General features: G+C 51.0%; 1 protein-coding gene across 2 annotated transcripts in view; it reads right to left on the reverse strand.

The window, feature by feature from the left end:
- The window catches only part of CAPN13 (calpain 13), a 74,247-nt gene that overhangs the window by 29,313 nt on the left and 28,222 nt on the right, over positions 1 to 16,712 (reverse strand). For both annotated transcript variants that reach the window (XM_028517483.2, XM_036027801.1), the window contains exons 5-8: positions 11,134 to 11,270; positions 6,718 to 6,892; positions 5,748 to 5,822; positions 1,315 to 1,400 (exon numbers count right to left, since the gene is read on the reverse strand). In XM_028517483.2, the coding sequence (XP_028373284.1) occupies positions 1,315 to 1,400; positions 5,748 to 5,822; positions 6,718 to 6,892; positions 11,134 to 11,270 (473 nt within the window). The remainder of the gene's footprint in view (positions 1 to 1,314; positions 1,401 to 5,747; positions 5,823 to 6,717; positions 6,893 to 11,133; positions 11,271 to 16,712) is intronic.

Consider the following 16,712-nt stretch of genomic DNA (forward strand, 5'->3'; position numbering starts at 1 on the left):
CTCCTCCCCTCTCTCTCTGGCTGTGCTACCCCCAGCCTAATCGTATTTCCAGCTCCTATATGCTGAGGGCCCGCTGGTGCAGGCTCCCATCAGCTGTTGAGGCTCACAGAGGATCAGAAAGGTCCCCATCACAGCCTCGCCTGGGCCAGTGGGCCCCATTCTGGGTGGCCACAAATTGGGGCCAGGACACTGGCCAGCTCTGCATTCACCTTCTAGAACTCCCTTGTCATTGTGCTGATATTCACTGCTTGTTGGGTCCCATTCTCCTGTCTGTCCGAATGCTGTGTATTTCCTTGCAAATCATGTTCTCTTTCCCATTCCCAACTTCTTCACACATAATTCCCGCCCCCCTACCTCCCTCACCCCCGGCAATGCTATTGTGGCCACTGCTGTGACCCAACACTCCTTATGGATCTGCATGAGCCCTCACAGGGATGAGACGGGGCTGGGGGGCTGGGCCCCACTGGCTGTCCCTGGCCCCCTGTCCCTCTTGGGACCACCACCTTGTTCTCAGCAAGAGGGTAGGGATCAGAGACTCATTGTCCTGGTGGCTGGGAAATGCCAGCCCAGCTCCTGGGAATCTCTGACCCCACAGATAGGCCCTCACTGGTCAGCTGGGCCTGAGGGCAGCTTCCTGGGACACGGCCAACAGGGGCAGCAGAGACCCGCTTAGCTCCACCCACTCAGCTCCACCCACTCATACTCTCTCTGAGCGAGGTGCTAGCCCACGCACCGGTCCCACGTGAGAGCATGACATCGTCCCAGCTGGACTGGTAAAATGATCGTCCAGATCTTGGCCTCAGTTTCCCCATGCCCTCTCCCTGCCAGATGAAGTCTTTTCTATCCTGAGGACACGGCTTCATCAGGACCAGAGTCCCGTGAGACCCATTTATGTGAGGAGACACCTGCTCTCAGCTCCCTCGGCCAGGTGGAACTTGGCTCCTGCTCTGCCCCCACACCCATTTTTAAAAAACACTAATTCTGAATGTGGGGGCTCAAAGCTCTAGACTCTGACCTTCTGGAGGACAGACACGGGGTCTTGTCACCTGCACCTATCCCACACACCCACCTAACGGTGTACTTAGTACAGAGAGTACTCAGTCCGTGTCTAATAGGTGTTTGGTGAATGGCACCAGGGGCACGCAAGACAGACCGACAGACACACAAGGGTGTGAACTGGAAAGGCCTGCAGTGGGATGCACAGCGGGGCAGGGGGACAGACACCACCCTCCTGGGGCAGGGAGCTCTCTGCACGCAGGTCCAGGTGACCGAGTCTCCCTGACAGACAGACAGACAGGTTTTCAGAAGCCGTACCCGTCCCCCCAGCGCCCTCGCCATTCAGTGTTGCCCCAGGGGTTCCACAGGCGGATGAGATCTTCCCAGCCTGTCCTGGACTGAATCTGTAACGAACAGAAAAGGAAACTGTCAGAGCTCTCCGGCAGAAGTCAGCAGAAACAGGGGATATGAATGCAGCTACTTTTTACCTCCAAGGACCAATTTAACTTCTGACCTCATTTGGCTGCAGACAGGAAAAAAAAAAACCCTGAAAGAAAAAAAATCGATGCCTGCTGCCTGCAAGGAGTTGGAATGAGATAGAGGAGAAAATGGCCCCTTTCTGCCCAGCACCTCGCAGGGCAGGTGCGACTTCATCATTCCCCACGGCTTCATCCCAGAACTTGGGTGAGCTGAGATTTAATAGCAGATAAACAGCACAGGACCTTGCCTTGGGCTGCAGACTCCACGGGTCTCTAGCCTCCTCTAGGCCCAGTCGCAGCGGCATCTCTATTCCAGACACAGCACTTCCCTGTCAGTCGCCGCTGGGAGCTGTGTCAGGTCTGCACAGCGCCGTCCTGCTGATTGGAGCAAGACTGGGATAACCTGGGAATCGAGATGTTGAGGGCTAGCTGGCCTCATCCTGCTCCCTGGTCTCTGTTGATGAGCAGGGCACCTCGATGGCATGGGCTCTTTTTTCCCCTGGGGTTGGTACATTTGCTCCTTCCAACCATGGAGGCCAGAGGGCAGGGCGGTTGAAAAATTACAATGAAATAATGGCAGCCCCTTGAACCTCCAGTCCCGGGTGCAGGAGCCCTCAGCCTGGCGAGAGAACTGGAAGTATGATTGAGTTGTAGCTGCGATATTGATCTGTGCTAATGTTGTCTGAAGAGACGGAGGCCTGGAGGGTCAGGGAGAGGGTGGAGGTGCTCAGTGACGCCGGGCGGGAGGAGGCTGGGTGGGATACGACAGCCTGGGAAAGAACCCACGTGAGGAGGCAGGGCTGGGAACCAGGCGTGAGTTCGTCCTTCTGTCCTCCGAGCTGGATTCTTCTAGAAGCCCTGTCTCGCCGAGGAGGAAAGTGAGCATTAGGGAGGTTCAGCAACTTTCCTAAGGCCACAGAGTAAGTGGCAGAGACAGAATTCTGGCCCTGGCCACTCGAGGCCTCCAAAGCCCAGGCTCTTCATTTTGGAGGTGGGGGTGGATAAAGGAACAGCCCATTCCTCGACGTGGCTGTGAGCCTGACCCCACATATAACCCTAAGCCACCTGGCCGACACTCATATGATCACACTAGAGCATTGCCATGAAGAGGCAAGGCCGTCAGGTGAGGGCCCAAGAACCTGGCTCGGGTACGGTCCTTTCCTGGGCTTATCCCTGTCTACTGCTAGCTTTGTCTGGCACTGCAGTGGAAGGTGCCCTGGTTTTAAATGCCACATGGGTGGGAGAGCTCTTGGCACAAACCCAGGTTTCCTGCCCCTCTGTGCGCGACCCCCAGAGCACTCCAGGCCCTGCGCATCATGTATTAATCGCCAGCATCTGGTGGAGCCCACAAGCAGGACATGAGTAATGGTGGCCCGGTGGCCCAGAGAGCTTAATGGACCACCCTTGGTGCCTGGCAGACAGTTGGGGGCTCAGCTGGGCACAGGGGAGAAGAGTGGCCAGGGGTTGGAGGGGCTGGAAGAGGGCTAAATGAGGCATGCAGATAACCGCTCACCCCCTTGCCCAGAGGAGTCACGGCCCAAGCTAGGTACATAATAAAAAATGCCAATTTCATTTATCTTCCTGTCTGTGTCCCACCCAGAGGGAGGACGTGCAGATTAAAAAGCACACGGCATTTATGCGCTGCTTTAATCTCAGCACTTGCAGAGAGTTATAACCTCCTTCTTCTGCTGGAAAAATTTTTAACCAAGTCAAGTTCTTGGGCTCTTGTCTGACCGGGTCACTTCTTTTTTTGCCAGTACCCCACCGGGCATCCCATGGACCGTGGCCCGGTGGTGCAGGAGTCCATTTGAGATGAGTACTCCAGGTTATCTGTCCTGGGCTAGTTCTTCCTCAAATGTATTTTCTCAGATGGTGGTTCCATAGGCTGTTAAGACTTATTCCTAGAAAAAAGCTTTCGTGGTTGATTAAAGGTAAATGGTACTTGTCTGGTTGACATAGAACTTCTCAGAGCCTTTAGCATGTGCCTGTCCAAGCAGGGCACATGGTGAGCTTCACAGGGGTCTCCCCTGGCTGGGGCTCCAGACAGCATAGGCTGGGAGGTGGCAGCAGCCACCGAATGGCCAAACGGACCACAGAGGATGCGAAGTCCCATCGCCTGCCGTCACAGGGCAGGCACCCTGTCCAGCCCACTCACTGTAGTACAAGAACAGCTCACTGTGGGTGCTGTCGGGGAGTAAACATTGAAGCAGTGAGAGGGTTCCCAGGGGCCCAAACCCCAGAGATCCCACGGCCTGGCTCCTGAGTTCACCTCCATTCCCGGGGCCTGTGGTGTCTACCTGGCCGCTCTGTCATCTGATGGTCACTGCCATCTCCAGGTCCAGCCCCTGTGGGGACTCATGTCCTGTGGCCATCTGGGCCTCTCAATACACAAGTCCCTTCCGCCCTGTGTTCAGAGGAGAAACAAAGGCCGTCTCGATGGAGAGCGAGGCCTTGCCCTGGAACGGCAGATCCGTCACACGGCTACCACGGCTCTTTCATTCCTCGCCCAGCACAGGCACCAGTCACCCATCACAGGTCGCTTTCCCCGGATCTGGGAGCGGCAGTCCAGACAGCATCGCCAACCGGTCGAGTTTGGCACACAAGGAAACCGATGAGCTGTCTCTACCCTGGACTTGTCCACTTCGAGGTCCAGGGACTTGCAAGGAGCAGTGTCTGTACGTGGCCAGGTGTGGTGATGGTCCTGGCCGCCCCCACTGAGAATTCAGGGAAGGGAACCTGGAGCCACTGTGCCTGGGGTCTCTTCTGGCCTGGGTTTATCGGGACAGCCTCTTCCTGGCTGGTAGGAAACGTCTTTTGAGCTCATCACACAAGATCTAGGATGAAGGATCCGTGATGTCACTTTCAGAGGCCACAGACAAGTGCACGCACTCGCTCATGCAAGAGCTCCCATCCACTGGTCCAACAAGCGTTTCGGTGCCTACTGTTCCCACGTACATGCAGAGGAAGCGCTTTGTCATGGATTTCTTGAGGGAGACAGAAGATATTGTCCCTGTGGTGTGGGTTGGAACACTCACCAAAACATGAAACCAGGGAGCAACTGGCCTCAGGTCAATGGCCAGGAGGGACAGGTTGGTGCAGAGAGAGGAAGCAAGCAGGACGAAGCACAGTAGAAACAGAACCTGGCACTCCGTGTTCCGTGGCCTGTAAGTGCCTGTGAAAAGTGTTCCCCGGAGTCTGGAATGCGATCTCCTAGGGCCAGAAGATGCTCTTAGGCTCAAGATATGTGGGAAACAGAGATGAGGGGACACTGGTGGGATGTCATCACAAGGCCAGGAAGTGCTGCTGCTATACAGCAGCGCGTGGGGCCTGGATGGCGCTGAGGAGCCAGGGCGTCTCAGCCCGGCCATTTCAAGAGGCCATGGGCCATCAGAAAGACCTCCCCCTCCCAGGCCTCAGCTTCTCCATTATGAATGGAGGAAGCTGGGCGTTTGCAGTGTTTTCCAGACTGAATGGTAATGCACATGGCAACTGCATACATTTTTCTGTACCCAAAGTCAGTTCTGGGTCATGGGGGAGACTGTCCTCCCCTCTTCCACAGGACAAAGTTTTAGCTGGGCGTATGGTGGCCCAGCTGGGCGTATGCTGGCCCAGCTAGACCGTGCATTTCCCAGGCTCCCTTGGGCCTCCGTGTGGCCACACATTTAGGTCTGGATTGATGGGAGCTGAGAGGGCATGTGTGTTTGCTGGTGTGTCCCTCACAGAAGGGCGTGCAAATTTTCCCTGGCCTCTTGCTCATCCCCTGGCTGGGAGATGAGAGGACCTGGAGCCGCTGCCCTGGGCTCACAGGTGGAAGTTCAATGCTGTGGATGGCAGAGCCACTTACTAGCTTTCCTATCACCTGCTTTCTACCTGAGAGAAAAACGAACTTGATTTTGTCTGAGCCCTGTATTTTGGAATGTCTTTGTTACAGCAGTTTAGTTGGTATGTTACAAATAAAACATACCCTTCCAGGGCAAAACTTGCCCCCGAGTCAACTGGCTAGTTTGTTCTGCTTTCCTCTGGGGTAATCCCCCAGTCTAGCCAGAGACTCACCCTGTCTGAGGTCACTTCAAGGGCAGCAGGATCCCTGGGGGATGGAGATGCCGGGCACTTCCGGATGAACAGAAGGAAGGATGCAGTCCATGGTGGGCACCACCATAGGGTAAGGGAGGTAAACGCTCATTTCAGCTTTGCTGGGCATGCTGAAGGCATGTGATTCCGACCCAAGTTTCCAGGGGCAAGAACACGAGGCCCAGACTGTGGGAGCCTTACCGTCTCAGCTCCAGTAACGGTGTACGCGTGCTGGCTCACCAAGCCGTTCTCCATGCGTGTGGCGATCCCTGTCGGCTACAAAGGAGAAAAGCAGACCGTGATTAAACTTTTGCAGGTTTTTCAAAGGAAGAAAAGCACAGTTCATTGGCAGCTGAGCTGTGCGTGGCTGGGTAAAAAGTGTCCCTCTGACTCCCACTAGAATGACACGGATTCCTGGGACTCTTTTTCCAGAAACGCAGTGTTTGAAGACTGCTGGATGGTTGAAACCCCAGGCATTTCATACCTCAAGAGACCGCCCCACGAGGGATAGAGCCCCGCAGAGTCCTGAGGACCTGGCGCTCGCTCCTCCAATTACTCGTCATCACTGAGACAGCACAAAACACGTGTGCTGGGCATAACCACCCCCCTGCTGCGAGTACTTGGGCTTTAAAGTGCATCCTAGTTTTGGGTGGCATTTCAGATTAGGAATGTGTGACTCAAAGCCCACATGTTTAAAGAATGAAGAAAGCAACCTCGTGAGCAGGGAGCTGGCTGTCTCAGAGCAGACTCAGATAATTTGGGGGGTCATCCAGACTTTTCAAAATGGGGATGCACTGCCTTTGGAGACAGCGAGCATCAAAGGCTTGCCAGTCACTCCGGACCCGTTGCTGCTGGTCATGGGGAAGTACTAGGCAAAGGTTTCGGAGTCAGACAGCAATATCTGAACCCCCGCTCAGCCACCTCCTGGCTGTGTGATGGGGAGCACTTTCCTTGGCCTCTCTGGGCCCATGTCCTCTTCTCAGAGTACTGCAACCCTATCTCAGAGGGAGGGCTGTCTTGAGGATTAAATGATGTGACCTCAGGAAAGCATAGCATCAGCGCTCCCTGATGGCTTTGACCATGACCTTCCCCAGCTGGATGAACCAGTGGCTGAACACTCCTGGGCAAGGAGAGGCTGGAACCCGTGTGAAGGGAGCCCTGGTCTACTCACGCTGACCGGGGTAGCACAGGTCATCAGGGACTCTTCCTGGGCTGCCGTCTTCACCATCATCACTAGGTCAGAAGAGGAGGAGTGCAGGTCCATGGTGGTGACCACCCCTCCCGTGAGGTCCACCAGGGCATCAGGGAGGTAGCCGTAGTGCAGGTGGAGATAGGACCCTCGAAACCTGGGAGGGGAAAGTCAGACCACACCCCCCATGGTGCCTTCAGTGAGACAGTCCGGAAAGGAGGCTGCACACTTGAGCTCTGTGTGTTTCCCAGGTGAAGGACTGCGTCTCCACCCTTCTGGACCCTGGCCACCCCCCTTCCACTCGTCTAGATGGAGATTCTAGCCCATGTGCTGCCCACAGCCCCATCCTCTCCCCGGTCTCCTGGGCCCGGGCAGCCCCACAAGCGGCAGTGTTGTGTAGAGGTCAGGAGGGCAGGCGCTGGAGCCGCAGGCCAGGGTCAGATCCCAACCTCACCACGTACTTAGCTGCTTGAACTTGGACAGTTACTTGACCTCATGGGGCTGGACTTGGCTTAGTGCCTGGCTCCTGATGAGCCTTTAAGAAATATTGGATATTATTATGATGAGGACACGCTGTTTCCTGTTCAGTTTAATAATAGTGGTCAGTGCTTACTGTGTGGGGGGTATCATGCTGGGCACTGAGCCTTCGAAGGTGAATGAGACCCCAGGCCTGCCCTCAGAGCGCTCACAGTCAACAACCCCGACGCCATGAGCGGCCTCTGTTCTCACTCTTGGTCCAGGTTTCCCATTCCCATCCTCAGGTCGATCAGCCCAGCATTAGCAGGGAAATGACATAGGTGATGGTGGTGAAGATGTCCCACTTTTCACAGGCCAGTGGCAGCGAAGACAACCCCACCACAGCCCTCTTTCTGGTAGTACAAAGTCCCACAGGGATCAGGGGCCTGGATCCACCCCTCCGAGGCCTGAAATGGGGCCTGTGACCTTGGACAAGACCCTTTCTTCCCCGTCCTCAGCCTTTCACCCGGAAATGGTCAGGTTGACTGGACCAGGTCTGGGGGATCCTCAGACACTCCCTTCTCACCCTATTTCCACCTCGGCCAGTCTCTCCTCCTGGGCATCACCCAGAATTCACAGACATTCACTTCCGCAAACACATATCAAGCAGCCACTCTAAACGGGACACGGTCCTGGGCACAAATGCCATGGATGACTTGGACTGCCTTTTATCAAAGAAAGCAAAGGACACACAGAACAAACCACATTCTACAGGAACAGCCATGTGACTGATCTCAGCTTGTTACCAAACTGGTTCTAAATCTTATCTCTCTCTCGATGACCCAGGCTTATGCCCGGGACCAGATTCTTATCACCAGGGTGTTTGCTTGGCCAACCGCAGTTTGCCTTTGATCATGACTAAGCCCGGTTGGGTCTGTGTGTCTGTCTGCCTCTCTTGTTTTCTCACAGATGTCCTGGCCCCTGGCCTTAGACTGAGAGGGCTTTGCCAAGGGACTTGGAAGTTCAGAGACTGGGGTTCTGGGACCCGTTTCTGAGCCCACCAGCAGGACCTCCTGCACAGCAACAGGACTTTCCCGTGATGTGTCCACGGGCTCTCCTTGAGTCACTCCAAAAAAGCAGCTACTGGGCTCTGTCCTGTCACTCCAGGCCCACGCCCTCAGGGTCTGTGGGCCTCATCTGAGGCCTTGCACCCGTGCCATGCTGCAGTCACTGCAGAGACACCCAAGGGACAGGACCTGCGGCCAGCAGCCCCTCCTTGGTGTCTCTCACAGCCTTCTCTCTCTGTCACTTGGCAACGCCCACAAAGCCTGTCCCAGTGGCCGCTGGCTGTTTGACAAGGAGCTACCTCTCTGCTTTACAAACACACGCTCATGAGTCCTGCTAAAGCTTTGGAAACATGCAGCTCTTCTTAGCCACCTTTGCTGGCAGGAGACAGAAAGGGAAGGAAAGAGAGCGAGAGCTGTGTTCGCCACGCCTGTCACTACACCTTGTCACCTGAGCCCAGCAGTTCTGAGAGAGCCTTGTTCTCACCCCTCTGACTCAGCCTCCCGTTGGGAACGCGCCTATCTTCCGGGAAATGATATGAAAGACGGGAGGGAGAAATCCACTGTCTCGTCAGAGCCAGAAAGGATGTTGAGTTGCTGCAATCCTTCACTGCAGAGGTTCTGGAGGGGATGATATGCAGCCTGCCTGATCTCGCCCCCAATCCCCTCTCTATTGTATGACCCCAGGGTAAAAAATCTGAAAACATCGATTCCACCCCCAACTTTGGCGCCATGACAAAGCATTCCCAGGCTCCCCAGCCAGGGGGACAGCTGGGAGCTTGGAGTCCATGTACTCCCTTGTCGGCGCCCACACCCTTGGAGGGAAAGCTCCTTCTGCTGCACGGATGGGTTCCCCGTGTTTGTGCTGTGGTCCCCGTGTGCCCCCACACAGAGCTCCAAAGAAGCAAAACAGTCAGCTCCTTTTCCTGTCGGACTGATTGTATGAAGGGATCATGGAAAAGCATGTGGCCAGAGAGAACTGTTCTCATTCCAGCTTGGCCTGAGACACCCGGCACCTTGGGCCAGGCACGCCACCTCTGGGGCTGCTTCCTCCTCTCTCGGCCAAGAAGCCGGAGCCCGCCGCTGACAGCAGTCCCTTCCAGCTCCGACGGGCTGCAGTTCTGTGGGAGTCACCCTGCATTCTATGGCTTCCTGCTTTGGGTGGAAGAAAAAGCTTTTAAACCGCTTAATAGTTTGAAGCATTTTATCCTCTGCTAGATTTCTTTAGGCAGTGGCATGCGGATGCCGGTCCAGTCTCCCATTTCTTTTCAAGCTGAATGATTGCCTTAGGTCAGCTGTTAACAAAATGGGGTCAGAGTCATCATTTCATTTCTCGAGCTTTCTAATTCTCCCAGCAAACCACCAAGCTCCCTTCCCCTCTCGTATAATGGGAGAACGAGGCCCTGAAGTGGTGAGGCCTGACTCCATCCTGGAAACATAATGGCCGTGTTTGTGGAAGTAGCTTAGATGTGAATTAACCTCCCCAAGCATGTGAACTGGTTCAACAGCCTCGACTGTGATTTGGGCTTCATGCTCAAATCCTAATGAGCAGCTCTCCTCGGTGCTGGAAAGAGCAAGTGCTTGACTGTTTTACAAGTTGGCCCAAAAGGAAGAATGCAAAAAAAAAAAAAAAAAGGAGAGATCTGGAGCTGTCTTGCTGTCCAGACTGTGACCTCCAGAAGGACAGGGGCTGGGCTGGAGCCTGTGGGTTGTCACCACTCCTCAGGGACCCAGATGGGAATGGGCAGGGTCTTTGGTCTCGCTGAAAGATGTCTTCTGTTGAATGATGCAGGCCCTCTGCAGGTTCAGGCTAGCTGCTTCCACCTGCCATCACCACCCTGTGCAGAGCCATGGCGTCCCCGTGTGGAAAACAAGGCATTGGTTAGGATGGTCTTCAGGAAAGCCGACCAGGTAGCCCTCTCCACTCCCCATTTTCTCCTGAAAGGTGTGGTCCTCTGTCCTTCCGCCTTCTGGGGTTGATTTCTGTCTCTGATGTGCCCCTCACAGGTGTGCGTCTCTGGACCGTGACTTCCTGCACGCACTTCCTCTCACACACCCCGTGGGAGCCAGCCTGAGAGTCTCCGGCCCGCTGCCGGCACAGTGCCTGGCCTGTGGTTAAATGCTCGGTGGGCATCTGCCAAATGAAAGTGACTCGAAAGGACCTGAGTAAAACATGTGAACCGGGGCATTTGTGAACACTGAGCTCGTCAGCACCAGAAGGTATCCCCCGAATCGTGGTGTCTGGACCACATGATAACGAACAACTTCTCCCTGCCCCGCCCCCACATAAACACAATCTCCCAGCAGCCATACCAGGGCCCCACGCTCCCGATCTCACTTTGAACTGTCCCGGCCCTCGCTCTCTGTTGGTATCATTCCCATTGCTGGGGATGCCTCCTTCACATATGCCTTCCCCTGCTGAAATTCTATCCGTCCTTCAAGGCCTCACTCAGTGCCACCTCCTCTATATAGCCTCAGACTGACTCTCTGTGAGCCCAAATATCAGAATTTTTTTCTCGCTTCTGCCCTCTCAGCAGACAGACCATGATATTAGATTTTATTTAGGTCCTACACCAGCCCTTGCAATGATGTCATTGTCAGTGCACATCTCTGTCCAGCCCTGCCCTGCCCTGCCCACCCCTTGCTTGTGCCTCTGGGTCCCGCCTGAGGGCCCCAACACAGCCTTGCCCACCGTGAATGCTTATAAAAGGTGCCCATTGAGGTGGCCAAGGCTCCAATGCTCCCAGGGGCATCGTTTGCATTAGCAAAGCCTCTGAAAGTCTCGGAGCTGGCTGATGGGAGTCATCTGTCAGGGCGAGCAGCGGCATGGGCAGGGCTGGCAGCAAGGCCCTGGGCTGAGGGGCGGGCCCCTCCTTACTTGGCGTAGGCTTTCTCCAGCAGGCAGGGCCAAAACTCCTGGTTGTTGCTGCAAGGATGCACAAAGAGGTACTCGTTGTTCAGGACAGGCAGGCGATCGTCCACCACCACTTCCACCCACTGGCCACACTGCCAGAACTGGAAGAGAGTTCAATATATGGCTGAGTAGAGGTAGGGCAGGAGGGAGCTCCTGGGCCCTCAGCCTGGGCCAGGAGATAACTCCCGTCACCACGTGTCCTCCACGGGGCAAAAACAGGCTCTGTGCAGAATAAGTCTCAGCCCATATTGACGGACAGGGGTGGGCATGTCATTGCCACTGGTAGATGGACAAAATCAGCCACAGATGAAGTTAGATGAGGAAAACACAAGCAGAGAGTAGGGATACTTAAGGTTCTAGTTCGACTTTGCTACTAACTCTGGCCTTGCTTCGGCAGGTCCTTGGTGAGCTCTGAACATTAGACCCTCCAGGTTACAGCCAGGCACAAAAAAACAGTAGGGGAAGCAGATGCCGAGTGACAAAGGAGAATGGTAGATCAGCCGCTGTCCTGGGGAAGGAGAGCCTCCCGGGAGCAGAAAGCTTGGGAGAGCAGGTGGGGTTTGAGCAGGCGGAGAAGAGGTGGGGACGGTGTCCCAGATGGAGGGGACAGCGCGGGCAAAGGGCCGGAGGCCGAGTGATGGGAAGAGGGCAGGACTGAGCAGTGACAGCCTCACCCCGGCCCCGTGGTCAGAGCGGCAGAAATGAAACTGGCGGGCGTTGCTGCTGGGAGCACAAAGGCAGCAGATGTTCCTTTCCGAAACAGACTGTTTTAATCTTCAGCATTCAGTTCCTAATGGTTCACCCAGGACATCGGCAAATGAGGAAAATTCATAATAAAGCCCGCCTCTTAGAGTTTCTTCTCTGGTCTCCCCAGTGCTGGATAAGCAGCAGGGCTTCCGGCCTCAGGCCTGAGCCTTGATGAAGGCAAGTCCCCAACAGGTGGGCTCAACGTAAAGCTGGGTGGATGCGATCTATCATCTGCTCGGCAGTGACAGGAAGCTGTCCACGTGCCATTCCACAGCTGGATGTTCCAGATGCCTGGTTGTTGCACCCAGCTGAGGATGCGCTTGCAAAGCAGAGATGGAGACCCAGACAGAGATGTCAGTGGAGACAAGGCAAAGAAGATGTTTCAGAGTCACTAATGAACCCGTGCACTGCAGCCGGTTCCGGCACAGCTGTGGATTCGCGTCCCTATTGCAATAAGATGCATCAGTGGGTGAGGTTGGGAGCCAACAGGAATGTTATTAGAGGGAAATCATGAAAGCATGGATGAAACACCAAGGAAGCTAATCCCAGCTTCTGGAGGGAGGCCGTGGAAGGATAGCCCAGTCTGGATTTGTGTTTAATGGGAAAGCAAAGTGTGGTAGTAGACAGTATCCAGTCAGTGGAATTGTGCTTGAGTCCTGGTTTTATCTTCTGTTGTCTGAGCAACAGACATTGGGTAAGACACTTGATTTTCTGTGACTCAGTTTCCTCATCTGTCAACTGGAGATAAGAGTAAGAACTGCATCACAGGGCTGTGATCAGGATCAGATGAGATTCCCAATGAGATCACAGTTTTGAAAGCATTACGCTAAGTGAAATAAGCCAGGCAGTGAAAGGCAAATACCATATGATCTCACCTTTAACAGGAACCTAAACAACAAAAGAAACAAACAAGCAAAATAGAACCAAAGACACTGAAATAGAGAACAGACTGACAGTGACCAGAGGGGAGAGGGGAGGGCATTTCATGGGAAAAGGGGAAGGGTTTACAGGAACAAGTATAAAGGACACATGGACAAAAACTAGGGGGGGTGTGGAAATGGGAAGGAGGTGGGGAGGGCTGGGGGGGTGGGCTGGGATGGGAGTAAAAGACGGAAAACTGTACTTCAACAACAATTAAAAAAAAAAAGAAAGTGAAAACTGTTTTTCACAGCCTTTTCGTTCAGCACCTAGGACAGTGCCTGGGTCACGGCAGGTCATCCAGAATGAGCAAGTCCTGGCTTGAATGAGCTCCTCTGGCTGGTTCCCTCTCAGAAGTCACCCTTCCCCTCCTTCCCACACTGGCAATGTTGACTGAACTTGTTCTCTCCATACAAAGGGAACATCAGATATGACCACAGTTCCCAGAGAGGATGCAAATGGCCTGACTGATGATCAAAAATGAGGCTACGGACCTGTATTTCACCTTTCTGGGTGTGGACAGCTGGCACCAGGATGATGTCTGTATCCTCCAGGAAGCACACTGCTGCCATTCTGCCCACACCCAAATGTCTCAGGGAAGCCAAAAGTGTTTGGCAAAGCATCTAACTGCCCAGGCACCGGGCCCTTTCCAAGGAGCAGCACCCAAGCTCCGAGGGGTGAGAAGAGATGTACAGAGGTTGGCACTACAGCTATTTCTGGGCAACTGTGGGACTTTCGTCAACATCCAGAGGGCAGAGCATGTCCTGCCTGTCCTTACTTCCTGTCACTCAGCCAGAACTCGCAGCCCCAAGGCAGCTCAGACACAACCAAACCTTGCATCTTCTAGCTCATTCCTCAGTGTAGTTCCTTGCACCAGCAACATCAGCATCACCTGGGCACCATTAGAAGAGCCAGTATGCAAATCTCTGGACTTCAGGAAGAGAACAGGATAAAGGACGATGTCCAGAAATCATGGAGGGAAATTTAGCTGAGCAGAAAAAGGGAGCAGTTCTTCAGAATAGAAGGGCTTGCTGAACTCTGGGCAAGATTAATTTTAAAAAAAGGCACAACCTGGATATATTCCAGAGAAATTTCTGAACACCAAGGAGAGAAAGAGCCTCTTACAAACTTGTAGTTTGAAAGAACCAGCTACATACAAAGTAAGAGCACAGATTAGCATTGGGTTTTTCTTCCGCAACATCAGACAATGGAATAATATTTATGGACTCTGGAGGAAAGGGGATGTGATCCAAGAATCCTAAACCCAACTGAAGTATCATTCTTCAGAAAGAGCAAATGAAAAACACCCATGTAATCTGAGAAAATTATCCAAGGAACTACTCCTACCTAATGAGGCTGAAATTAGACAAAAGTCTTCAGATAAGGGGAAATGAAGGGTGAAAGAAACAATGGTGAGCAATAAGTTTTTAATATGCTTGTATAAGGAACACCCAGTAGTGAAAATGGAATTGATAACGAAGGGCTGAGCAAAGATATAACAAGGAAATATATATAACAGGAGGTTGGAATAGCAATATGAGTTTCTGATAAAGAGGAATTCAAGGCCCGAAGCATTGCATGTAACAAAGGGGAATATATTTGTAACAACCAGGTACCAGAAACATAAACCAATGAATATAGCAGGAAAAATATAAAGCCAGATCGTCTGACAACCTAAGAGGAACCCTCCACACTCTAACTTTGGGGAAGAACTTCAATTTACCTCTTTTAGAATTTGACAAATCACACAGACAAAAAATAAGCCAAGATAAAGGAGATGATTGCAGATAATACAACCGGTAAATTAGAAAGCAAGATTCCATATATAAAACTCATGACCTTTGGAGAATATATATTCTTCTAGTATGTCCATGAAACATTTACAAAGACTGTGGTGGACTTGACCATAAATAAAACTTTAATAATTTCCCCTAACATAAAGATTTTATGAATTATATTTTCTGATCATAATCTAATACATCTAAAACTTTAACAACCAAAAGATTACCCAATATATAACTTAATCAAAACTAAAAATATGTTACTTTAAAATTAATGAAAGTCAGATATTTTATATCAAAACCTATAGATACAAGTAAGGTCTGAGGAAATCCTATAGTCATAAAGCTTTTCTAATTAAAAAGCCTAAAATATTAAATGTGAAGATTCAGAAAACTTAAAAACAATAAAATTAACCAAGATAAAATAAAAAGAATTCATGAAAATAAATTAAAAGTAATTATATAAAAATAGAAGCCCCAAGAGAAAAATAATAGAAAGAATAATAAAAGCTAAAAGGTAATTTGTTCAAAAATTAATGCAACAGATTGGTTGAATTAAGAGAAAAAGGAAAAATAAAAAATATAGCATTGGGATTGATAAAGTCGATTTAACCACTAATTAGAAGAAATACATATTAAGAAAATCATACAAGCAACTTTTTGCCAGTAAATTTGGAATATAGAAAGAACAGTTGGTTTTCCTGAAAAACACACGAATTTCAAAAATTAACTCCAGAAGAAATAAGAGACCCAAGCGGATCAGTTGTTACTGAACACTTTGGAAGAGTTAAAGAAATCACATTTAAATAGGAAGTAGATCAAGATAATTCAACTAATTATCCGTTTTCCTTTCAAAGGAAAGATAACTAATATCAGCACCATTATTCAAATGATCTCAGATCCAAGTATGCAAAGCTCAATGGGTTTCCTTTAAAGAGTTAGCCCTCAAACATGACAAGTAATCAGACTCCTATTCTACATGTCATATGGATGCAATAATTCTAATCAAATTTTTAACAAATGAAATCCAACAGTACCTTAAAGAACAGAGTACCACTCTGACTGGTGTGGCTAAGTGGGTTGGGTGTCTTCCCACAAGGCAAAGGGGCACCGGTTCGATTCCCAGTTGAGGCACATACCTGGATTGTGGGCCAGATCCCCACTTGGGGGCATGTGAGAGGTAACCAGTTGGTGTTTCTCTCACACATCGATGTTTCTCTCCCTCTTTTTAAAATGCTATTACAGTTGTCCCAGTATTTCCCCTGTTGGCCCCCTCCACCTAGCACCCCTGCTCCCTCAGGTGATCCCCACACTGTTGTTCATGTCCATGGGTCATGTGTATGTGTTCTTCGGCCAATCCATTTCCTATATTGTACTCTCCCTCTTTTTCCCACTCCCTTCCCCAATTTACTCCAAATAAATGAATAAAATCTTGAAAAAAGTAAAGAATGGAGTACCAGGAAAATACATTACTAAAATCCAGAGAAAGCAGGATTTTGCTCTTGTCACTCTTATTCAAAATTGTGAGGTTCTAACTAATGGGATAAAGCAAAAGAGCGGGTAAGTTCTATAAATATTAAGCAACAAATTATCCTTATTTGCAGATAATATTAGATATTTTAAAAATCCAGACTCTACTAAAGAAAAAAAATAGAACAAATAAAGGAATTTGGTATGACGGCTAGATACATTCCAGTATATAACAAGGAGTGGATTTTTCTCTTTTCAGTAATATCTCATTAGAATGAGAGGGAAAATCTCATTCACGCACACTACAAAACTGTACAATACTTGAGACTACCTTTACCAAGAAGGGTACGGCTCCAATGTGGAAACATCACCATAACATTGTATTGGAGGGCGTAAAACTAGGGCTGAATAAATGGAAAGACGGACCCTGTTTCTGGAAAGAATCATGAACATAATAAAAGTATAATTTTCCCAAATTAATACATAAACTTAATGCTGCTCCACTCCGCCTCACAATGGCTTTTCTTTCTTAATTAGACACAATGATTTTAAACTTCTCATAGAATAAATGGGCAAGAATTACCATGATACTTTGAGAAAAGAATAATGAAGAGTGAAGCCGAAATT

Source organism: Phyllostomus discolor, chromosome 6 (genome assembly GCF_004126475.2).
Source record: "Phyllostomus discolor isolate MPI-MPIP mPhyDis1 chromosome 6, mPhyDis1.pri.v3, whole genome shotgun sequence".
Lineage (NCBI taxonomy): Eukaryota > Metazoa > Chordata > Mammalia > Chiroptera > Phyllostomidae > Phyllostomus > Phyllostomus discolor.